The sequence below is a fragment of the Ochotona curzoniae genome, unplaced genomic scaffold (assembly GCF_017591425.1).
Source record: "Ochotona curzoniae isolate NIBS_2020 unplaced genomic scaffold, NIBS_Ocur_1.0 scaffold_4683, whole genome shotgun sequence".
NCBI lineage: Eukaryota > Metazoa > Chordata > Mammalia > Lagomorpha > Ochotonidae > Ochotona > Ochotona curzoniae.
Genome location: NW_024467121.1, coordinates 27742406 through 27767987, shown reverse-complemented (window position 1 = coordinate 27767987; position 25582 = coordinate 27742406). Strand labels below are relative to the sequence as shown.

At 38.4% G+C, this 25582-nt stretch overlaps 1 protein-coding gene and 1 pseudogene across 1 annotated transcript in view; one reads left to right on the top strand and one right to left on the bottom strand.

Moving 5' to 3' along the window:
• Window positions 1-25582, top strand: part of RYR2 (ryanodine receptor 2) — a 603900-nt gene that overhangs the window by 364600 nt on the left and 213718 nt on the right. Inside the window, exons 26-29 of the mRNA XM_040967818.1 lie at window positions 4026-4185; window positions 6058-6205; window positions 17565-17773; window positions 21193-21367. Of these exons, the coding sequence (XP_040823752.1) occupies window positions 4026-4185; window positions 6058-6205; window positions 17565-17773; window positions 21193-21367 (692 nt within the window). The remainder of the gene's footprint in view (window positions 1-4025; window positions 4186-6057; window positions 6206-17564; window positions 17774-21192; window positions 21368-25582) is intronic.
• LOC121147923 lies at window positions 1806-2225 on the bottom strand (annotated as a pseudogene).

The following is a 25582-nucleotide window of genomic DNA, read 5'->3' as shown; positions in this document are numbered from 1 at the left end:
TGCTTTCCCAGCTACAAGCAAAGAGCTGGAACAGAACTGGAGCAGCCAGGATGCTGCTGCTTGTATGTAAAGGATTAGCTAGTTGAGCCTTCACGCTGGATATTAATTTCAAAGATACTTTTATTTATTTTACTGTATGAGATAGTGTACAGTGTAGAGAGGCAGAAATAAGAATCAGCTGAAGTGGTAGTTGGCAGCTTTAATTTGGATAGGATTTTAGCCTTTTAGAACCATTTCAAGATGCAAATCCTTTCCTGCGCAGGATTATACAGAGCTGCAGTGAAATAAATTCTTTAGTCTACATTTGAAAATGAATGCAAACTATTTTGCTACTTCAAATGAACAGATACATTCACCTCACTTTGAGTTTTCATTCAGATCACAGATTGAAAGCAGTTCATGGGAAACCATCTTCATGGGAAAAGGAAACTTGGAAAATAAAAAAAAATGCTTTTGACATTTCATGGTTTACACTTAAGTGGGACTTGATTGTAATTTCCTCTTTTTAAAAGATTTACTTAGTTTTATTGGAAAGTCAGATTTACACAGAGAAGGAAAGACAAAGATCATCCACTGGTTCACCTCCCAAGTGCCTGCAACAGCCAGAGCTGAGCTGATCTGAAGCCAGGAGCTTCCTCTAGGTCTCCTACGTGGGTGCAGGGTCCCATGGCTTTGGGCCATTCTCCACTGCGTTTGCAGGCTACAAGCAGGGAGCTGGAAGGGAAGTGGAGCAGCAGGGATGCAAATTGGCAACCATATGGGATCCAGGAAAGGACTTTAGCCAATAGGCTATTGTGTGATTGTAATTTCTGATTTGGAAGCTCTTCCTTCACACCATTCTCTTTGCAAATGCACCTCCTCAGACCAAGGCAGATCAATCATTAGAGCCCATTTACTGAAAGGATCTTTGCCTTTGAAATTGCTTCTATTCTACATTAAGGTGGCATTAGCTCTACGCAGTGATGCATCCATTAATATGAAGTCCTTATCTTTTGTGACACCCAGGTGGCATGAAGGCCATGGAAGTGAATGAAGAGTTTTTTATGCTGTTGTATGTTGAATGACTGTTATCAGGGAGAGTGAAGAGAAGAGATGGGGAAGTGCTCAAGCCTAGGCTATTCCACAGCCCCTAAGGCTGCTTCACATCAGAATGTTTTACTTGGAAGTTTACCTGCTCTAGATCACCTCTCAGTGCATCTAAATGTATTGCAGCAGCTTTCTTGAAGACAGTATTATCAACTGAGAACATGTAAATGTGGCTCTGTCTGCAGTTTACACATCTGTGTGTGTAACAGCAAAAGGTTACAAGATATATTGATTTGTATGAGTGTTTGAAAAATATTCCATGTGAGTTCTCATACAAATTAAAAAGAATATGATAAACTATTCATTTATGCAAAGTTCTCCTTTAAAATGGAACACAGTTTCATGCCTATAAATTTAGCTTGTGAATGTAAATCATGACAGCCATGATTGCTATGTTTACCAGATGTATGTAACCCAATTTTTAAAAAAACTGTCTGTAGATAAATTATTTTTGTAATGACACAAGAGTAACTAGGTCAAAACTAACTTTATTCAACTTAAACTTTATTTCTTGCTGTTACATGTACATTAATTCAGACCACACGTTTTACTGAGAACCTGTCAGATACTGGAACTAGAACTAGAACTAGAACTGGTTGTGGGGATCCCAGTAAACAGAGTGGAGAAACTCTAATTCTTTTTTTTTTTTTTGCTGCTCAAGTCAACCAAAGGAAACTTTATTGAGGCCGTGGGCGCCGGCGGGCACCCCGGAGGCAGGCCTTATTTGACCTTCCTTTTGGGGCGCAGGTTGTTGGTGTGGCCGCACTTCTTCTTGCGGCAGTTGACGGCCCGGGGTGCAGGCGGGCATAGCACTTGCGGCAGATCATCTTGTCACAGTTGTACTTCTGGGCCAGCTGGCGCAGGGACGGCTCGATGATGCCACCCCGTAGGCGGAGCACCAGGTGCAGCATGGACTCTTTCTGGATGTTGTAGTCCGACAGAGTGCGGCCATCCTCCAGCTGCTTGCCAGCAAAGATGAGACGCTGCTGGTCCGGGGGGATGCCCTCCTTGTCCTGGATCTTGGCGCTGACGTTCACGATGGTGTTGCTGGGCTCCACCTTGAGGGTGATGGTCTTGCCCATCGAGGTCTTCACAAAGATCTGCATGGTGGCGTCTGAGGCACCACTCAGCCGCCAGGCTGGAGAGGAGGAACTCTAATTCTTAAGGACTTTCTCTTGTAATGGTGGCAGAGACACAGACCAGAATACCAGTAAGAAATATGATTACAGCTTTTTAAAGAGTATTTTCTTGAACATTCAGAGAACTAATTTTTAAACTGTATTATCTTATTTTTTAAGAAATACTTATTTTAGAGGCAGGCAGAGAAAGAGGGCTCTTATGTTGTCTGACTCCCTCTCCAAATGGCTGCAGTGACAGGAGTGGGCCGGACTGGAAGTAGCACCCGGGAACTCTGTTCTGGTCTCCCATGTGGCAGGAACCCAGGTACTGAGGCCTTCATCCACTGTTGTCCCAGGGAGCTAGATTGAGAGTGGAGCTAAAAATCGAACTGCAGTCTGAAAAGGTTACCAGTACTATAAGCAGCAGCTTATCCTGCTACACTACAAACTGGCTTCTTAGCATCTTTTTATGATAAATTTCCTTGCTCTTATTTTTCCTGAAAGATGGATATGTGAATTGAACATGTGTATTTATTTATATTAGTGGGATAAATTAATTTTTTGATTCTATACCAAAAGTCTGCTGTTTGCTGGGAACTGTTTTAAATATAAGAAAAATGGATTAAAATTAATTTCGTACTTCAAACAGTAATTGATTGCTGGAGTTAAAGCATGGCAGAAGAATAAAATAGACCTTGTGTTGATATTAGTCACCAAGTAGAATGAGACAGCTGTTTGTGTGTCTGTGTGAAACAGGGCAGTACTGTATACGTGCATGTTGAGATTTTAGTAGTTTCAATTATATATTGAAATATAACATTTTCTATATTATATAGTTTCCAAAAGATTAAAGCACATACCTCTTTTTGTACCTTTTCCCTCTAGCTCAGAGTGTGGAATTCGGCTCTGATAAGAGTTCTTTGAACTCCAGAGAAATGATGTGTAATCATGTTTTAGATGATTACCTAGCTGAGATTTTTCTCTACTTGCTAGCTTTTTTATCTTATTTTGTGGCTCCCTAAAAATTTAGCAGTAGAATTAGCAGTACATGGGGACGGCACCATGGCTCTACATGCTGAGCCTCCTCCTTAAAGTGCTAGCATTCCATATGGGTATCATATGGCTGCTCCATATGTGATCTGGCTCTCTGTGAGTGGCTTGGGAAAGCAGTGGTGGATGACCCAAATCCTCGGGACCCTGCACCCACATGGGAGACCTGGAGGAAGCTACTGGTTTGGATCAGCTCATCTCTGGCACTTGAAGCCATTTGGGGAGTAAAACAGTTAATGGGAGCTCTTCATCTATCCTTCTATCTGTAAATCTGCCTTTGTAATAAAAAAAATAAATCCTTAAAACACAAGAAATAGCTACAGGAAAGTGAATTATAAATGCATTAAAATCTCCTTATAGAATAAAGAATGGATAAATATCTGTGGGGGTACACTGACTGATCAAAGAGTATTCTATTAATTTAACCTTTGAAAGTTGAGGATATTATAGAAAGAGATGCTTTAATGGAAAACCAGTATTTTGAATAAACCTTAACTATTTGGAACATGCTATCATGGGTCCTTGTTATCTTTCAGAGATGGGCTAATTTTTGTGTTTTTTTGGTGTAAATTTGGGCACATAAAGGTCATATGGCTTTTTCACTTAATAATTGAATAGTTAAAGGGAAAGGATCCCAGGCTTGTTGAGTAGTTTTTCCCCAATGTAACCGCTGTGGTTTATGAACAATTGGAATCAAGTGATGTCTTGAGTAAGGTGTCCTAGGGACTCTTAACATAAATTTGGTTTTATCTGTTTGTCTTTGCATTGTAGTTACCAGCTGACAAGTGGATATAAACCTGCCCCAATGGACTTGAGCTTTATAAAACTTACCCCATCTCAAGAAGCAATGGTGGATAAGCTGGCAGAAAATGCTCACAATGTGTGGGCCCGGGATCGAATCCGGCAAGGCTGGACATATGGGATCCAACAGGTACATGGGGTTCTCAGCACGATTGACTTAAACTGGAATTGTCAAAGTGTGCATGAATGTAGATTAAATAGTGACCTTTTAAATATATCATTTATATATGTTTTAATCTTGTACATTTTCTCTAAAATACCCATTTAGTACTACATTTAGTAATTAGATGACTTCTGCTCTGGGTCTTACAATGGAAGACACATCAAATACACAGAGTTATGTTACAATAGTAGTTTTTTTTTTAAAAAAAAATACATTTATTTATGTCAAATTGTTACAGAGTGAGGGAGAGATAGAGAGAGATAAGGAGAGAGATTTCATCCATTGGGTAATTCCCATGGCGACCACAGTGGCCAAGGCTGTTAGTCTGAAGCCAGGAGCCACAGTTTCATTCAGGTCTCCCATGTGGGTGGCAAGGGCTTGAACACTTATGCCATCTTCTTCTGCTTCTCTCAGACCATTGGCAGAGAGCACCTGTCACCCACATGGGATATGCTGACACTGCAGGTCAAGGCTGTGTCTGAGCTTAGAGAAGCTCTCACATGAGCCATTTCTCCATCCCTTCTTTCAGTTCCCTTCTCTGCTTTCCCCATTGATGCAGCACATTCACTGTGTTATTAGAAAAGGCGTTGACTTTTGATTTTTCATCTGCTTCTCAAAAACTAAAACCACCGAGAACAGAAGTTTGCTTGAGTTTCATCTTCTGTGCTGTCTTTGGGTGCAGAACCCACAGGAAGCTCCTATAAAACGAGTATATTGTCAGAACATCATCTCTGCAGAGTGGATGCAGGGGAGGCTTCCATTTCCACAGTGGAAACCCTGAGGGACAGCGGCTATGTTGAAAAGGAGGGGGCACTGGATAGAGTGTTGGGAAGCTGCTTTAGCAGTACAAGCTCTGTTTACTTCTGCTTGCTTGTTTTGTGGGAACTTTGGAATGGAGCCACCTGAAAAGCAATCCAGTGATTTTTGACTCCAGGAGTCAGTAGATGTTCTGGTATTCAGAATAGTTGTTCATTAGAAGTGTGCTGGAGTGAAGAAGCAATAAGAGACAGAACAGTTTTCCTTGCTCCTGTCTGCCAAAACAGCTGCCATGAACCCCACAGCTTTTGTTTTGTAGTATTTTTTGTTGAGATAGTGTGGGTATATCTTCATTTTCCCGTGGTGTACTTTTGATTATGCTTCTTGAGTCGTGGACACTCTGGAAGCACTGCAGAAGAGTGTCAGTAAACGCATGGAAAGAAGTGGTTTCATAAATGCTGCTACCCTAATGACGATGCAGTTATGCCCATTCCACAGTTTCCTGAACATTTCCTACTGCATCTAAAATTAGGGATCATTTTACCCAGATTGAAAGACCTTCTGTCCTTTCTCTTTGTCAATAACGTTTTAACACTATTTAAAATCAGAGCCTCTCTTACAATAGATCAGTTATGATTTTTATAATCTTTTCAGTATTCATAGTATCCCTTGGCTTCATTAGTTGAGGAAGTAAACAGAATGTGTGTTCCCAACACTTATACAGGGACATGTAATGACTGTCCACTGGGCTTTCTCTAAAGACAAGAAAGCAAATTTATTCTGTCTGTTGACCGGAGACCATTGAGAAGTAAGCAGTACGGGCTTACCAGTGAACTATACGAGGCAATGAATGTTCTCTCAATTATCTCATTGCCTTGAGACCATAGGAGATGGAAGACAGAGCTCATTTTAGGTAGTTTTCCTGTTTGGTAGTGTACTGGCAAATTCTGCAACTTAAGAAGAAGGAGGAAAATGAAACAGACATCTTCATCCTTAGAAGCTTTCCATGGTGATGTCTTTGGTAGTTGCTGCATTTCCTCAGGCTGCTTGCTTTGGCAACTCCTTGCCTTTGCTCCCCCTTAGGATGTGAAGAACAGAAGAAACCCTCGCCTGGTTCCTTATGCTCTCCTAGATGACCGGACCAAAAAGTCAAACAAGGACAGCCTCCGTGAGGCTGTGCGCACGCTGCTGGGCTACGGCTACAACCTGGAGGCTCCAGATCAAGATCATGGTATTTGGTTTTACTTTGTTCACCTACAGTTGTAAGTCATCTGATGGTGCTTTGAAGCCAAAGAAATAAGTGAAAAGGGAATGCAAGGCAGAGTCCTCTCATTTAAGTGTCTGAGTTAGACTGGTAATTTAGAGTGTGTGTTATTGTTTTCCGTGGATAGGATGCTTCAGTCTCAGGGGGTTCTACAGTAGAGCAGAAGGGGTTTCCTTCACCGAAGGATCTGAAATGAAGTTTCCTTCTTGTAGACACTAGTCTCCTTCTCCACTCTGCTAGTCCTCCTGCTGAAGAATTGGTTCATCCACTAGTTTAATCAGCTAGTGTTCTTCCATACACCACCTGGCATTATACTCATATAAACAATAGGTAATGAGCCAATGTGATATTTTGATCTCAGGAAAACAAATTAGAATAAACATTCAGTAATTGTTTTTAAAAGGTTTTATAAAGAATGCTTTTCTTTTAGATAATGACTTTTAGGAATATTGTTTAAAGTGATTGTCATCCTGTGCTCCTGCAATGTAATCAGTATGAACATCTGTATTTCCAAATGGATGAAAATGAACTGAGTACTATGTGTTTCATTGTGATGCTTATATCTATTTTTAAGATAAGTTTAAAAGAAATCTATTCTAAATATCCTGAATAAGTAGCATTTTCAGTATGGTATTTATCATATGACAGTTGCAAATATGTATTAGTAAGATTTAAGATTTATGGGGTACCTATATGTGTAACAAATGTTTCTAAGACCTTTATTGTTTCATCCTCATGGTAAGTTTATGAGGATGTCTGTGTTTAGGAAACAGATTCAGGGATTTCTACCTTCCTATGTACTCAGGGGTGCATGCAGGATCCTAACCTCAGACATTCTGACAGATATTAGACTTAATGTTTGTAGTACATTTGAAAGACAGAGAAATAGATACAGAGAATTCCTGTCCAGCAGGCCACTACCAGGTGCCCACAACAGCTGGGGTGTGGCAAGGTCAGAGCCGAGAGGCAGACACACAGTGCATACTCCAGTGACCTGAGCCATGACCACCATGTCCCAGGATCTGCATTGGCACAAATTTGGAGTGAGATGCCAGGACTTGAACACAAATACTGTGATATGGAAGTGAGGTCTTATTTCTACGCAAAACTCACTCCCATTTATTTTTTGAGTTAAGTATGTACTTATTATCTTGAAGATTCTACTTATAACTGAATCCTTATATTTACTACAGGTAAAATTAATTAATTCAATAGAATCTGTGATTGTAATATAATACCTTGTTTATCGTGAAATGAGCTTTATAACATCAGGTATGTATTTGTACTCCATTGAAGAAGGAGCTGCCAGGTGTGCAAAATATCACTGGGATGTCTGATGCAAAGAAAGCGTCTGCACCAGAAATGATGTGGAAAATAAAGGGATTTAGTCAAGAAGTAACAACACAAAAATTTCTACAACAGTCTGGTATAATAAAAGCCCTCAGAATTAAATGGTTCCTTTTAAAATATGTTTTCCATTTGAGTTGTAATTTATATTTGATAAAAGGCACTAATTTTACATGTTCAGTTTTGATGACATATGGCAATTATATACACATGCACAGACACATACAAAACACCACACATAGCATCTCCAACATTTGCTTCTGTTTCATAAAGTTTCTTTGCTGCTTCTTATTCTTTGTATAAATGTTATTATTGCAATATATATTTTTTGTATCTGGCTTTCTTTTTGCAACATATTTGCAACATAATATTTGTGATATACATGTCTTCATGTATACAACAAAATTTATTTCTGCATGGCATTCCTTTGTATTATTATTTGACAATTTATTTATCCATTTTATTAATTCTCTTTGGTGAACATTTGGATTGTCTCTGGTGTTTCAGTATTACCAATAAGGCTGCTATGAACATCCATATGCAAATCTTTATGTAGACATATTTTCATTTCCTTAGAGTAAATCTCTAGGAGCATAGCAGCTGGGCTGTATTTAATGTTTTATGTTTGTCTTTCTGTTGGATGCTATATTTTCAATATACGAACTGTATTAGATGCTACAAACATTTTTCTCCCAGATTGTAAGTTGCTGTTTCATTTTCTTAATGAGGCCTTTCAAAGAGCAAATACTGTTAATTTTCCAGTCTACATGTGATTTTTTACAGTCTGTAACTTTTAAGAAATACTATCATATGCATAAATATGAATATGTTATTCTATTTTTTACATTTGCATTTAAGTCTGTGATCCAATTTGAGTTAATTTTGTGTCTATGTACGGTTAGCATTACAACCTTTTTTTTTGGACATTTGGCTATCCAGCTGTCCCAGTCCCATTTGTTGGAACAATCATCATTTCCAAATTAAAATGCCATAGCATCTTTGTCAATATGAGTGGGCTCACTTTTGAATATCTTTTATTACTCTTCATATCTATCCTTAAGTTGATTTCTTCCTGTTTTTAATCACTTCATAATAATCTTGAAATCAGGTATGGTCAGTCTTATTTTTATTTTGTTCTCTGTGAAGGTTTCTTTGTGTTTTCCTTTGTGTCTCCATGTAGACATTAAACATCTTCACACATCTTCTATATGGTATGCATCTCCCCTGAGTTAAAGTAGGACTCTCAATGAAGCTTATAAATATACTTTTACATTATAATACTAGGTTTTCTATGTTTTTCTGTACTTCCCATGTCAGGATACACTTGAATATCAGAAATTAGGCTGTGCTACACTATTGTAATAACACGGAGACAAATGGTGGGAGGGAAAGATGTATAAGGAGGAAGGGGAAGGGAATGAACCCCTAAGCCTATAAAACTGTATCAAGCAAAGTAATTAACAAATTTTAAAAATATAGTAGATCTTTAAAAATCTCACAGATTAGCTGCCTTATGTATCATTTGATTTATATTTTTGAAATTAGTACAAATAAAATTTATTTTAATTATTATTTTTAATAGTTCTTTATAAATGTAACATAATTAATGTTTATACTAATCTTACAGCCTTTAATCTTACTCAGTGTGACTATCCATTCTGATTAGTTTTTATAAATTCCATAGGATTTTTCTATGCATAATCATGAAGTCCACAGAGAATAACAGTGTCACTTTCTCTTTCACAATCATTATGCCTGTTTCACTCCTTGATTTATTGAATTGATAATGTGTTTAGAGCAATGTGAGTGGACTGGTGAGAGAGATTGTTATCCTGCCTTATTTCTAATCTTTGAAGGTCAAATTTTTGTTTTTACTTATTATACTTCCTGTTTTACTTTCTACACTTCTTGTTTACTTGTTATACTGCTTGTTTTACTTCTTTAACTATCTTAAAAATGAAAAAAAAGTGATGAAGAGAGGGAAAAAATATCATTATAGTAATAGAATTGCGCCCACAACTGTATTAAATATCTTAAGAACTAAAAATAAAAAAATAAAGAGGGACAACTTCTAATGTTTCACCATCAAGAATGGTGTGAGCTGTAGGGTTTTTAATAGATGTACTTTATCACATTCAGTTTTCTTTTTACTCCTGGTTTGAGGGGAGTTTTCATCATGAATTGGGTTTTGAAACTTGACAGATATGCTTATTTTATCCTTATGTTTTATTGATATAATGAACTACATCAATTTTTTAAAATTTAAGCTTGGTTTGCAAATAATCATAATGAATTATTCGTATGCATCCCCATATTCTAGTTGATAATATTTTCCTAGGATCTTTGCATCTGTGTTCATAAGCAATCCTGCTATATAATTTTTTCCCTTGCAGTAGTTCTGCGAAATTTTATTATCAAGATAATTCTAGTGTTATAAGAAAAGTCAGATATTTTTCCCTTCTCTCTTTTCTGGAAGAATTTTTATTAGTCTTATTTTTTTTCTTAAAGTTTTGATAGAATCTATCACCAAGATTCTATGATCCTGTAGTTTTATCCTTAAAGATGATATCATTAATTCAATTTCCTTAATAGCTAGAAAATGAGTTGGGTTGTCTGTTTTTTTCTTGTGTCAGTTTTGATATATTGTGTTTTATAAGAAATTAATGGATTTTCAGTAAGTAGCTACATTTTTTTGGCTTTAAATCATTCAAATATTTTCTTATAGTGTTTTAATGTCTGGATACATAGTGATATTCTCTTTTCATCCTGTTTTTGATTGCTTGTATTTTTACTTAATTTATCTTTATGTATTTTCTTAAACAGTTGATTTTGTAAACATTTATAGAACTAACTGATCTTAAATGTACTTTTTTGTTTAAACTTTAAAATGTTTATTTAATTTGCTGATTATGGATCATAAAGAGTAAATAATATGATATGAAATTGTATTTCATACTTCCATTTCTTTGGAAAAGCATAAGACTAACATGGCATTATAACATTTATAGTATTCTTATGTAATTCCTACTTTTATGCAACTACCCTGCTAGGTAAATGAAGGGCATAATAGTTACAGAGTTCTTGTACTTTCCTTTGGCTTTATCATTTTTTAAAAAAATTTCTTTATCTTTGGTCCCGGCACAGTAGTGTAGTGGTTAAAGTCCTCTCCTTGCACACACTGGGATCCCATATGGGCGCCAGTTCTAATCCCGGTGGCCCTGCTTTCCATTCAACTCCCTGCTTGTGACCTGGGAAAGCAGTCAAGGACAGCCCAAAGCCTTGGGGCCCACACCTGGAAGAGCTCCTGGCTCCTGGCTCCTGGCTTCGGATTGGCTCAGCACCAGCCATTGTGGCCTCTTGGGGAGTGAACCATCAGACAGAAGATCTTCATCTCTGTCTCTCTTCCTCTCTGTATATCTGAGTTTCCAACAAAAATAAATAAATATTTAAAAAAAAAAGATTTATTTATCTTTGTTTGAAAGATACAGCGAGGCAGGTTTGGGCGAAGACAGAGATCTTCAATGCACTGATTCACTCCCCAGATGGTTACCTTGGTCAGGGCTGAGCCAGGCCAAAACCCAACACAGGAGCTTCTTTTGGATTTTCCATGTGGGTTCAGGGACCCAAGGACTTGGCCACCTTCTGCTAATTTCCCAGGTAGATTCCTAGAGAGTTGGATTGTAGTTGGACAGCTAGACACAAACCAGTGTCCTTATGGTATGGTGGCATTGCAGGTGACAGCTTTTGCCTGCTATGCCACAATGTAGACTTCAGTTTTATGATTCTTTAACATTTATGTATCCCTAGAGGATATTAGTAGGTGGTGATTTTTTTCTACACAAAAATGTTATAGTGAAATATTGAGTAAAGAAAACCTTCCTTGGTTTTATATTTAGACACATTAACCAATTTATAGCTTTCATTCTTTTTTAAATGACATTACTATTTTAGGTATCTAAAGTTTTAATGAATATATAGTCATCTCCTCTCTGTCTTTATTCCTACCCAGCCTCATTTCAGACATTTTGAAAATTAGTTATTTTTTATTTAGGAATTTTCAAAATATTTTTCCTGGTAATCATTGAAAAAAAATGGAGTGCTTCGGCAGTCAGTGTTGCTCTGTTCTAAAGTTATTGATAAAATAAATGGTAAAATAAGAGAAATAAGGAAAGGAATCACTCAAACTAAGTATTAATGACATCTTTTATGTGAGCTCATGTCTTTAAGGAAGAAGTTAAATAAGATTAATACCCAAGAGTACACTTTATCCTTTACATAAAAGTGTGCAATATGTGCTAGGAAAACATAAATAATGATTCTAGTTTAAAGGTATTATTACTCGCTTGGGGGCATAGATTATTTATTCATGTTTGGTACAATCTTTTTTTTTTTTTTTTTAAGATTTATTCTTTGAATGGAAAGGCAGATATACAGAGGGAAGGAGACACAGAAAGGTGTTCCGTCTGCTGGTTCATTCCCCAAGTGGCTGCAGTGGCCATGATGGATGGAAAATTTCTCTAGCTCCTTCTTCCTCTTCAATTAAGTTGCTTTTTGGGTAACTAAATAAATCTTTAAAATTTTTATAAAATCCACATTATATTTCATTTTGCTTTCTTATTTGAAATACTCCTCATCTACTTGTTTATAACACATGGGTATTGGACAACTAGTATGACTGATTCTAGAGAACGGATGGATGAATAAGCTGATTTTGCTCTTAAATAGATCTTGGTGAATATGGGAAAAAATAGACTAAATTGTCAACAGCAACACATGGTGCAAGCATGAAACCCATCTCACAGCTCAAACAACTTATTTTCTGATGAGAAGGGAATAATTGTACAAGTACTACCAGCCCCAAAGTTTTAAAGCAAGAGCTTCATGTGCAATAACAGCTGACAATAGCAATTGTAATTATGGTAACTGTGTGAAGGAACAGATTGGAGAGGCTGGGTACTTCAACATAAACCAGTTGGGCAGCTTGGGGGAAATGTGATTTTTTTTTAGAACATGGATGGTAGAAATGGAGATTAAATAATAGATGTAAGACATTTTATTATAGAACACAAAATTAATCTGTTACCATTAAGATGAGATTGAGAACATTAACATAAAAATGTGCTGTGATATTGTTGACATTTTTAAAAAGTAATATGTATAAACTGCTTTATAAAATTTCGTCTATATAATTAATCAGGTTTATAATTTATTTCTCATTAGCCTAATGGCTACATATTCCAGATAAAATGTGAAATTTCAGTTGTAATATTTGTAGTGTTTCAACAATACTTTAAAAACATTCCTAAGATAGAATTATAATTATGTAAAGGTTTGTTAATAGGATTAAATTTTGAAGTGTTTGGTAAATATGTGTAATAGATTCTAGGTAGGTGCAAAATTTTAGAGACAAACCAATTTTCCTTTATAGCTTGTTTAAGGATTTTAGTACACAGTTATGACATGGCTGCCCTCTAGTGGCATAGGGCTTATATCTGTAGTTTGGAGAATAGTTGGCACTGAGTTAGAGTTTTTGTACTTACCACCTGCCGTTCTGTGTTTATTAGAACGATGATTTCTGGGCACACAGTCTTTTAAAAAATTTTATTTATTTTTATTGGAAAAGCAGATCTACAGAAAATAGGAAAGATGGACATCTGCTGGGTCACTCCCCAAAACCCAGAGCTGAGCCAGTCTTCAGCCAGGAGTCAGGAACTTATTCCAGGTCACCCACATTGGTGCAGGGTCCCAGAACTTTTTTTGAGGAACAATGACCTATTAGGTTTTATGATATGTAAAGTCATTGTTAGGAAGGAACTTGTCCTCAGTGCTGCAAGCTGAAGACATAGAAAAAGAAGGTTTCTGATTTTACCGTAAGGATAGCCACTGGACTGCTAAGTGGAGCCCCCTATTGGGATGCATATTCTACCTCCCTGGGTGCCAGTTTTACCTGAATTCTAAAAGGGAATTTCCTTTGATGTTTGATGGCAAAATAGGGTAAAGGCATGTATAAACAAATGGAGAACCATTAGCCAGTGTGAAGCAGAGAAGGAACATTGCAGGAAATGGAAGAGGAGAAAAAAGACAGCAGAGGGGTACCTAGAGACTGACAGATGCAGAAAAGTGGCAGACACAACCGTGTAGTGTTGCAGTGGCTGATACCCAAAAGGCATTCAGCAAGTGGCAGTCTGAATTGCACCAGCAGCTGGAATTGCACCAGCAACAGGTGGAAAGAGCCATTCACTGGGACCTCAGGAGGTGAACCAAGAGAAAGAATTTCATGTCTTGCTGGTCTGTTTGATTTGACCAGGAGCAGAGATAGAGTGGCAGGTCCCAGATGGGCAGTGTGGGAACAGGGTGGATTTCACAGCCCATTCTGCCCTTTAGAGCTGAATCAAGCACCATTTTGTTTAATGAGGCAAAGGCTAGGCAAAGGACTGAGCATGTACATGAACTGGGAGTGAACTGATTCTGGCTCAGTGAACTGCAACAAAGTGGCATCCTACAGGTTCCACCCAAGACAGGTTCAGATAGCCCTCAACCTGAGGGCCAAGAGAACTCTAGTAGTGACACATAAGTGCAATTTTGTATGGTGTGGTAAAGGCTTTAAGTCTGCAGGGACAACAGTGAGCTGTGCATGCGCTGAGCTGAGTGAACTCCACTGAGCTCAGTGCATCGTACTGGTGCCACATCAAAAATAATACTGAATTTGGCATTGTATGGGTCAAAATAGGTCCATGAGTCCCTCAGACCTAACAGCCAACAGGTTCTGTCAAGATCAGCTCCACCAACAACCTCGCTGTTTAGGACACCTGGTATCTCCCTAATCCTGGGACCTACTCCCACCGGAAGTGGGAGAAAGGTCATACAGACAATGGTGCTTCCTCAGCGTGGTATCATAGCAAGTGGAGAGCAATGAGCCAGGAGCTGGGGTTATGGAGACATGGTGGAAATCTAACATAAGAACCCAGACCTGGAACTCTCTGGACGGAGTGGCACAAGTGACTGCAAACAAAGAGCCTTGTACCAACCACAATAAGTAAAATCAAATTGTAGACCTGTGGGTGACACAGCTTAGAAACCTGCCCCAAGGAGAAGACCCTGATAACCAGAAGTACAATGACCAAGAGAAAAAGAAGAGCCAAAGGCACAATGAATATTACTGAAAACTCCCCTACAAAGGAGTAGAAGCCTTTGCCAACCTCAGAGTTAACTGAGGAAGACATTGAGAAAATTGGGGATAACAAATTCAAAACACTTGTCATAAAGTTTCTTATCAACAATGAGAAGCATGTAATGCAGTAGTTTAAGGAATTTAAGGAACATATCACACAGGAAATGAATCAAATAAAAACTGACATATCAGAAATTAAGAATACAGTGGAGCAAATTAAAGGTACAGTGGAGAGTCTCCAAAATAGAATGAAGGAGGCAGAAGAAAGAACCTCAGAATTGGAAGATATTTCCTGTCACCAGGGGAAAACAATCAAAAAGCTGGAAGCAGGGCTGGGTCAAGGTAAAAACAAAAGTGTTCAAGAACTGAAAGGCATCATTAAAAGGCCAAGTGTAAGAGTTCTGGGAGTCTGAGAAGGCACAGAAAGAGAAGCTAGGTTAGGATGGATGTCTTCCTGAGACTCTTAGGGCTTACAGCAATTGGTAAAGTATAACTGTTTTAGAAAATCTAACATATTTCTGTTCCCTTCTAGGTGCAAAACTACTGTAGCATTTTGAAAAGTCAAATGAGTTTAATAATTATAAATTACAATTCTGTATGTTTCCTCAAAATATTTTTTTCTTAGGTCCAACATGGTAGCCTAGTGGCTAATGTCCTTTTCTTGCAACTGCCAGGATCCCATATGGGTGTCAGTTTGTGTCCCAGTGGCCCCGCTTCCCTTCCAGCTCCCTACCTGTAGCCTGGGAAAGCAATCGAGGATGGCCTAAAGCCTTGGGACCCTGCACCTGTGTGGGGGAATTGGAAGAGGCTCTTAGCTTTGGATCGGCTCAGCTCCCTCTGATGCAGCCACTTGGGGAATGAACCTGTGGATGGGAAATCTTTCTCTCTTTCTCTCTGTAGATTTGCCTTTCCAATAATAAAATTCGGAATTGTCAATACTAGTCATGGCATAATTCCATAGGAACTCCAAAGTCAGTTTACATTTGCCTGTCATGTGATGGGTTTATACCCCAATGCCACATGCTAATCTTTTGTTTGTTTCAGCTGTAATTTTTATAATTGCTACCACCATTATTAAAAAGAACTAATGATGATTTTACTGGCCTTATTTGTATCTAAACTCAAATTGTTGCATAGGATGAGCTTGCTGTTTATGGTATTTATTGATAAACTTTGCAATTCATCTGGATTATTGCTATAGTTCTTCATATGGTTCTGCCAAATCAGTGGTTAGAATGTTGTTACACTTTCATAAGAGAAGCAAAGGAGAACTGATCATTATCCAGCATCTATGAACTCAGTGCCTCTTCCTAGAAGGACAGGAACGTAAGTGATGCTAGCATTATGAGAGTCCTGCTTCCTGATGCTTACTAGTGGTGTATGTTAGCAGGACCACTGAGGTGTCCTTTTCTAAGTCATGCAGGTTTTTAGCTGAGATAATGTATCAGTTCAGGTGGCCCTTGTCTCTGTCTCAAAGAAAACCTCTGAAGAGTTTTCTTTGTGGTCCTTCTGGGTCAGGATTCTTCTAAGAAGTTTGCCCTCTAGTGCCCAATGTTAGTCACTTCAAATTTCAAATTTGCATTTCTTAAATTTTTTTTTCTTAATTTCTGTTATGTCCACCTCCTTCATCAGAGGTCAGAAACCCTTAAAGAATGCCTAATATTGGACCCAAACCTCTAAGACTGTGAACTAAACAGATCTTTTCTTTTTTTTTGTAAGTTAGATGCCTCTTCAGTTTTTTTTTTTTTTTTCGAAAATTATTTCCTCCTTATCCCCACACTGGTTTTGATTTTGAACTCTGGCCCATTTATTCACTCCCTGCTATTGTCCAGTTTTTTAAAAACAGATTTGTAAGTATAGCAAATCACAGTGAAGATGTGGTAGGCCTCAGAATGTCTGAGTCACAATGATGGATGCCTTCGCCGCCCTCAGGGAAGCTGCTGTTCTTGCCATGCTCTGGTGGCTCCTCCATCTCCCCACATAAAGCACATAGCTGCTGCTTGCACCTCTCTTACCCATTAGTGACTGTTCAGCTGTGTCTGCAAGCTTATCTGGTCTTCTATTGCCATATCAGTTTGCTTTGGATTTTTTCCCCCTCGTGATTGCAGTTCCCCCTTGAGAAGGAGCTAACTGTGGAGACATGGCCTACACCAGCAGCATTACTGATGTTTAACACCCAGGCTCTCTAGGGGCAGTGCTTGAGCTTTCACCTTGCCAAGCTGATTTCTATTGACAGGGGTTGATCATAGATACAAAAACATTTAGTGAGAAGTGAAACAAGATAAAAATTGAAGGTTATTACTATCATGAATGCAGGTTTAGTTACTAAAGTTAAATGAAATCCTCCTGCTATGCTTTTAATATGATTTGGCTGTCAAACTCATATAGGAATTTAAGCTCCAAAGTCTTATGTTAATGATCCTAAGATAGTAGAAACTTAATTCATTTATTGTGTCTAATTCATTATGGTGTCATACTTCATTTATGGTGATCAGCAGGAGGGGGTTCTCACTTCCTTGGGTCTTACCCTCTTGGAAAGAAGAAAGGGTTATTGGAAAAGATGGGGTTTGGCCCAGCTTCTCTCTGTTCCTGGTTCTAGCATCTTCATGAGAAGTCAAACAAGCCCTTAAGGGCTGCCTAATCTTGGACCCAAACTTCCAAAACTATGACCTAAATCTTTTTTTTTTTTTTTTTGATGGGCTAGGTGCCTCTGGAATTTTGTTGTAGTATTTAACAAATGACTAATATACCTTCCTATTTTCTGATTTCCTATCTAATGACTACAAGAATCTCTTTTAAAATTTACAGCTGGCAGGGCCGAGGTGTGCAGTGGTACAGGGGAACGGTTCCGCATCTTCCGTGCAGAGAAGACCTATGCAGTGAAGGCAGGGCGGTGGTATTTTGAGTTTGAGGCTGTCACTGCTGGAGACATGAGAGTCGGCTGGAGCAGGCCAGGCTGTCAGCCGGACCAGGAGCTTGGCTCTGATGAACGTGCCTTTGCTTTTGATGGCTTCAAGGTGAGTAAACTTCATTGGGTCTTGCATTAGGTATGCCCCTATGTTCCAGGTGCCATGCCGCCAGCACTAGGTGTTATTTTATTTATTTATTTATTTATTTATTTTTGGTGGTAAAATAAGCAGCACTTTAATCAGTACATGGAAACATAGTTCATAGGAAAAAATGTTCTAGAAGTTTTCAAGTCTTTTTTTCTTATGCCATGAGTACTGTGAAATTTACCAAATAATCTATTTCTGTTCTGTGCTTGTCAAAATTATTAATCAGCTTTGTCTATTAAATGTGATAAACATACACAAAGAAAAATACTTTAACTTAAGGAAAACAAAGGAATTTGATATAATGAATTTGTCCTTGGAAGTTAATTTTATATATAAGCTTTAATAGAATAGTTAAGAGTAAGATGTTTATAATGACAGTTTTCATTTTTTCAACAGCATCAGTTTCATTTTTGGGGGGGAGGGGCAACACTTGCCATCCGTGTCATCCATTCAGTTATTCATTCATGATACAGTTCCATATGCATAGGAATTCCCACTTCCACTCCTCTTTATCTACCCCTTGTCTTCCCCGATATTATTATATAACAAAGTCTTTCAGCAGCAGTAACAAGTCCAACACTCTGCTATGTAAGTGTATTTTGGCTATGCCTGACATAACTGGCAGTTGTAGGTATTTGAAGTAATAAACCAGTGGTTGGTACTCTTTGTGTTTGTGTGTGGCTCAAACTAATTACTTGGGGTTTTAATTTTTTTTAAGATTTACTTATTTTTATTGGAAAGTCAGATATATAGAGAGGAGGAGATACAGAGAGAAAGATCTTTTGCCCAATGAGTTACTCCCCAGTTGGCCACAATGGCCGGAATTGAGCTGATCCGAAGCCAGAAGCCAGGAGCTTCTTCTGGGTCTCCCACACAAGTATGAGGTCCCAAGGCTTTGGGCTGTCCTCGACTGACTTCCAGGGCACAAGCAAAAAGCTGGATGGGAAGCAGGGCTGCCGGGATACGAACCAGCACCCATATGAGATCCCAGAGTGTACAAGGCGAGAACTTTAACCACTAGGCTACCACGCCAGGCCATAATTACTTATTTTTAAAATGTAGCTTTAGCTTTGTTTACCCAGAGAATCAGATGTAATGAAATATGGTAGGTGCTAGCTACTGCTAAGAAGTTAAAAATCCTCTTTGTGCCAGTCAAACTGTTGCAGTGTGCAAGCAAGATCACACCAGAGAAATCTAAGATATATTAAGAAGTCTTTATTAACCAAGCTTTATGATAACAGGGCCTGCTAGGATTAGGAAATGACAAGTACATATGACAGTCCAGTCAGAATCAAAGTGCTGAGAGGAACAAATGGTCATTACCATGAAACCCACCCATTAAACTGAAGACCTATGTCCCAGCTTCCCCAGTAATATAAGTTATCCTGAGTCATGTAGTGACCAAACTGGGAACACTTTCAAAACTGTACACATTCACCTTTTCCTGGCTTCTCTGTCCATATTTCATTACTGCTAGGCTCACTTCTCCTGGAACTCTTGAAAAGTACACAAATTAGAAATACAAAGCATCTTAGCATTAACATCTTCACTGATTCACCTAAGCATTGAACAGAGAATTAGGAATACAGACATCCAGGGGCATGGTTAGGAGCTAACTGTCCTCAGAGTCTGTCCACAGGAAGCCTTTAGAGCAAGCAGGTACTGGGGAGGTCAAGAGTTGGAGTGCAAGAGCTTTAGAAGCACGTGACCAAGAGAGCTAGCCTCTCCCTATCATGGACCTTTATGGGGTCTTGCAAAAGGAGTGGTTATGTAACAGTGCAATGCCACCCCCTCATGTGATGATAGATGGGCATAATATCCATGGAGGTGGTGTGTGTGTGGTGGGGGCAGCTTCCAAGCTGGTGATTCTGAACCAGCTGCCTGTCCCACAACAAGAGCTGAGGCAAGGGAGGGTCTTCAGTTTAGGGATGGGTGAGGTGGGTGGTTAGTAAGTTAGTAGGTTCTGGGTTTTTATGCCCTTTGATGTTTGATTTAGTTATTATTTTTTTTAAAGTTACTGTGGGGATGGCATGGTTATACACAGACTAATCTACTACCTTCACCACTGCATCCCACTGGCAGTCCATGGCCCCGCTGCTGTTCTAGCTCCCTGCTTATGGCTTGGGAAAGCACTGTGGGGGAAGTGGAAGTGAACCAGCAGATGGTAGATCTCTGTGTCTTTCCTTTCAAATCTGCCTTTGAAATAAAAAAGTAAATTTTTGAGAGGGGTTCTATCATCAACTTCAGTGGTGATGATACACAATTACATAGCGGTTCACAATGAAGGGGATTCTTACGTATAATGTTGTAAGAATTATAATTACTATGGCTACTTCTGTGTCTATAAATTACTAGAATAGGGACTAGCATTGTGTCACAATACATGAAACTGCTGCCTGCAAAGCTGGCATCCTAAACATGTGCCTATTTGAGTCTCTGCTGCTCCACTTCTGATCTAGTTCCCTGCTCGTGGCCTGGGAAAAGCAGCTGAAGATGGCACAAGTATTTGGGTCTCTGCTACCCATGTAGGAGACCTATATAAAGTCCCTGGCTCCTGGATTCTGCCTGGCCCAGTCCTAGCTTATCTAGAAAATGAATCAGGGGATAGAAAATTCTCTGTCTCTGTTTTTCTCTTTCTCTCCCTCTCTATACAACTCTTCTAAGTAAATTTTTAAAAAATCTTAAAATTAATTAGTGGGATATGCTATAGATGCAAAAGTTTTATCAAAATTATATTTCAAGTATAGTTAGGAAATGTTACTTATGTATACATGTAAAAGAGTTTCTATCTATATGCCGCGTTGGCTTGTTATTTTAGTATATTTCTTCAGAATATTTTTAGGTTTGATTTGAAGCTTTTTTGATTTTAGTACATAACTACAATGCTTTTAAATTCATCTTGTTCAAATTAGCCAGTGGCACTGGTCTCACAGAATGGGATTTTATTTTGAAATAGATGGAACTTCAGTTTGTTTTTTAATAAGAAATTCCAAGATCGTATTTCCTTGCAGTGGGAATCAAGAAAAATGACCCAGATCCTGGAAAGCATTTATTTTAGTAGGAAAAAAAAGTCTAAAGTAATGTAGTTTTGTGGGTTCAGTTTTTTGCATAGGCTCTCCAAATAATGATTTGGAGCATTTGAAATTTTTCAAGATTCTGTACTTTGTGGTGTGATTATGAGACTTAGGACTTTCAGATATCTGCATACTGCCTGGAATACACCAGCAGACTGAGATGTTAGTGGGAGTTGATTCTACCATTGCTTTGATGAGTTGTAGTAGTGAAGAGGGTAGGGTAGGGGGAACAGTGCTTTTGCCTGAGTTCCTCTGTGACCAGACACTCCTCTCCGCTCCTCTCCTCTCCTCTCCTCTCCTCTGCAGGCCCAGCGGTGGCACCAGGGAAATGAGCACTATGGGCGCTCATGGCAAGCAGGTGATGTTGTAGGGTGTATGGTTGACATGAATGAACACACCATGATGTTTACACTAAATGGAGAAATCCTTCTGGATGATTCAGGTTCTGAATTGGCCTTTAAGGACTTCGATGTTGGTGATGGTGAGTATCCTGGCTTTTGTGTTGCCGTTTCATGTGCAGTGTGATGAAGCTGTTGGTTTTCTGCCTTCCTGACTCTTTGACAATGAGTGAACAGACAGTTTACGGCTGTGAAAAGCACAGGCGGCATTTGACTGAGTTATTAAGATGCCTTAGGAATTACTGTAGCAGAAATGCTAGCTGTACCACATAGCTAACATTTCAGGGACATGCAAATGGCTTTTATGAGGGAAACAACAAAATAAATAGAATCGTTTCCCCACATCATTATTTTTTTGTAGAACTTCCTTGTTTAATCAGCTCTTGATAGCCTCTTTCTGTAATTTATTTCATAAGAATGAAATGAGAATCTATTTTAAGAATTTCTGCTGGATGCAGAGAGGATAAAAATGAATAAAACACCACCCTGTCCTTGTGGAGATGACAGTTTGCTGTTCAGTGGATAAATCCTAAAGAAATGCAGGCCCTTCCAGGGAAGCACTGGGACTCTGAGATGAAACTGGAGCCAAGTTGAAAAGGAAAGGTGGAAAGTGTTGGTGAGGGAAGAGAAGATGCTTGTTCTTCATAGCTGCACTTGTCAGCGTAGAGGCTGCTGGGCATGAAAGGTTATTTACATGTGAATCTGTTTAAATTATATAATGTTGAAAACTGAGTTTCTTAGTTTTACGACCGCGTTTTAGATACATTGAGATAACACTGGCGGGTATGATGGTGTCCCTGCTGGACAGTGCAGAGCCGGAAAGTTTCCATCACCACAGAAGGTTCTCTTGTATAGTGCCACCCTGGAGAATAGCAGCAAGGTGGTGTTCAGTTTTTCTATAAATATCTCAATTCAGTTTGAGCCTAACACATTTTTTTTCTAAATGAACTTATATCCTGTTGTGTCTGTGCATATATGAATATAAAATACATATATATACTTTTGGCTTGAAAATTTATCACAATCAGTATTTTAATATTCTTAAACCCATCACCAAACCTTAAACGTTAGCTCATTATTTGCATTAAGTTATATGTTCATTCACTTAGCAAGCTTTTGAATAAATACAAGTACCATTTCCAAAAAGCCATATTTGTAGATATAATAGAAATTTCTCACTTTTATACTTTAATTCTGTTTCAGAGACATAGTCCCTGAACAGTGAGACCGTCACTTTAATTCTGTAATACCCTTGTCTATCTGATGTTGCCTTTAGTGGTAAAGAAGTATCAGGGGAAAGTGGGAAGTAGAGTTTTCCCAATATTACCCATCTGTTCCAGCCTCTACTGTGGATGATCTGGGATTAAATTGTTTAGGTTAGTTTTATTGAAAAGTATTTGAGTACCATGATTTCCTTCTTTGGGATTTTAAAAAATCTTTTTATTTATTATTTAAAATATTTTTGTCTGATCATGTTTAGTTCTCTATAATTAAACAAAATTTAATTATTTTTAATCAGTTTTTGTAGGTACAATTGTAAGAATAAAATGATACTCCTTTCCCCTCCCCTCCCTTCCCCACCCTTCTCTCCCTTCCTCCCACCCTTCCTTCCTCCCTCCCTTCTTTCCTTCCTTCCTTTCTGTCCTTTCTGTCCTTTCTGTCCTTTCTGTCTTTCTGTCTTTCTGTCTTTCTGTCTGTCTTTCTGTTTTTAGTTTAGGAGGTATCATATTTTAAATCTACATTATAGCAAAAAGACTTAATATTTCCCCAAATAAGATTTTTTTTAAAAGATTTATTTATTTTTTATTACAAAGTCAGATATACAGAGAAGAAGAGAGACAGAGAGGAAGATCTTCCGTCCGATCATTCACTCCCCAAGTGAGCGCAACGGCCGGTTATGCCCCATCCAAAGCCAGGAACCAGGAACCTCTTCCGGGTCTCCCACGCCAGTGCAGGGTCCCAAAGCTTTGGGCCGTCCTCGACTGTTGTCCCAGGCCTCAAGCAGGGAGCTGGATGGGAAGTGGAGCTGTTGGGATAGAACCGGCACCCATATGGGATCCCAGGGCATTCAAGGCGAGGACTTTAGCTGCTAGACTACGCTGTGGGGCCCTAAATAAAATATTTTTTACTAGTAAAAAACAAACAAACAAAAAATCCCAGTTTGGTGGGAACATAGGCAATGAGTATAAGCAGTCATTGATGAGAAAATGACCATTTCTTCATGTATAGTAACTTTCAAAATTTGAAATAATTATTTTAATATAAGGGAAAGAGAACAGTAGCATGATAAAGCTTGGTAAACAGCAAAATAATCATATTCAAAAGGTAAACTCTTCTTTTTAAAATGTTATAATTTATGTAGAGGGAAAACATTCATGCATTTTGTATATGCAGTTTTAAGAGTGTGAAGGCATGTCCCTCTGTACAGCTCTTCCCACCCTTCCTTCTTCACTCATACATTGCCTCTCATTTTTAAAAATATTTTCTTTTAATTTTTATGATATGCTTTCAATTTTCTTTAGCACAGAGTTAAGCTTACAATTATAAAGAATTAAACATGGAATAAGTAGGAAAACCACTGCTCCTCCAAAGCATAGACAAGTGTTATAAGTATTTAATCTAAAATGACATTTAGGCTTATATTACATTCTTGTACTCTGCCTATTGCTACTACAGATCATATGGTATGGGAACTGTCTTTTGGGAACTGGTTTATTTAAATAAATGTAAGTTTCAGTTGTGTCTCTTTTGTTCTAAAACACAAGTTTTTGTTCTTTGTTAAAGCTGAGTACCATCCCATCATGTATGTTTTCCGTGGTGTACTAAACGTCCCAGCCATTCTACTCCTGAGAATATAGTTTAAGGAAATGAAATCAGCCTAGGGAAGAATTTCTGTACCCCCATATTTATAAAGCACAACTCACAGTAGGTAAGAAGAAATGGGAAATCAACCTAGATTTTCATCTAGCTGATGGCTAGAAGTTAAAAACCTCTAAATGCTGCCTGCAGGAGCTGGGACCAGATGGGACCCTTGGACCGCAGGGACCAGATGCTGCCAGCAAGCAGGGAGAACGGAACCTCAGATAAATGTCTGCCCTAAGTCAAAACTTCAATCTCATCCTCATGAGTCTGGGCAGAGAACATAGCCATGCTGTATCTAGACTCCTATGAAATTATAAGTGCATATTGCTTTGAAGTATTAAGTTTATATTGGTCAGTTCCATAACATTAGTAATGTAATACATTAATCAAGCAGCTGCGTAAAGATTAAACTGAGCCTTCAAATTTGTGAGGTCAGCAGAGGCCACCCTTAGTGCCATTCTCTACTCTGCAGGATAGAGAACAAGAACCCTGGCTTGCCAACAGAGAAGCCTCAAGAATTCCTCCTCAGCAGGAGTCCTTTTAAGTGTGTGTGTAATTCTCCAAGTGCAGGTACAGTGAACAGCTCACCAGTCATTCCTCATCATGCTGTGTTGTCTAACAATGCAGCTGACATTGCAGGTCCACAGTGACTTAGTATCCCATCAAGCAAGGAAAGTGCTCTGTACCAAGAGCATGGGAGAGGTCTCCTGATTTGTCCATAGTCTGGTCTGTTTCGACAAAATCAGAGATTATTTGGCATCAAGTGCTGAGATTGTAACTATTTTTAGCAGTGTTTTGTGTAGTGATAGTAATTCTTAGCTCATCATGTTAGTTATGGGACACAGTACTAGAAATGTTATCTGTATAGGATCCAACATAAATTACTAAAAAGCAAGCAAACAAGCAAAAAGCAGTTTTGCATTCTAAATCCCATTCTCTAACACATGGTATGCTTTCTTTGTCTGGGTCTTTGTCTGCAATATGGACACAATGTATTTCTTAAAACAAGTTCATATAGTAGATTTCCAGAGTCAAAACTATGACTTCAGTAGGAAATTATTCCATGTATGTATTCTTGAGCCTTCAAATTAAATTTCATATATAGTGATATTTATTGCACTAATATTATGTCAGTAAATAGTTACCATCGTTTTCCTAATTTTAAGGAATTCCCTTCTGAGCTAGTTGTTCAGTTTGTTTCCCTGCTCTGCTAAAGCTCCCTCTCTGCTATCACTGTAAACTCCAGATTCTTTCTTAAACTGTAATCATTATTAATATAGCTTAAAATCCAGTGTAAGAAAAGCAAAAGAAAACCAGAAAAATGGAACTAAAAAATAATAAAGCCCACCCCCAAAAAAGATAGATGAAAACATGCGGAGGCTCTCTCATTTGTTAAGCATGTTAATGCCGTTGAAAAACAATACGTGGAGTTTTCT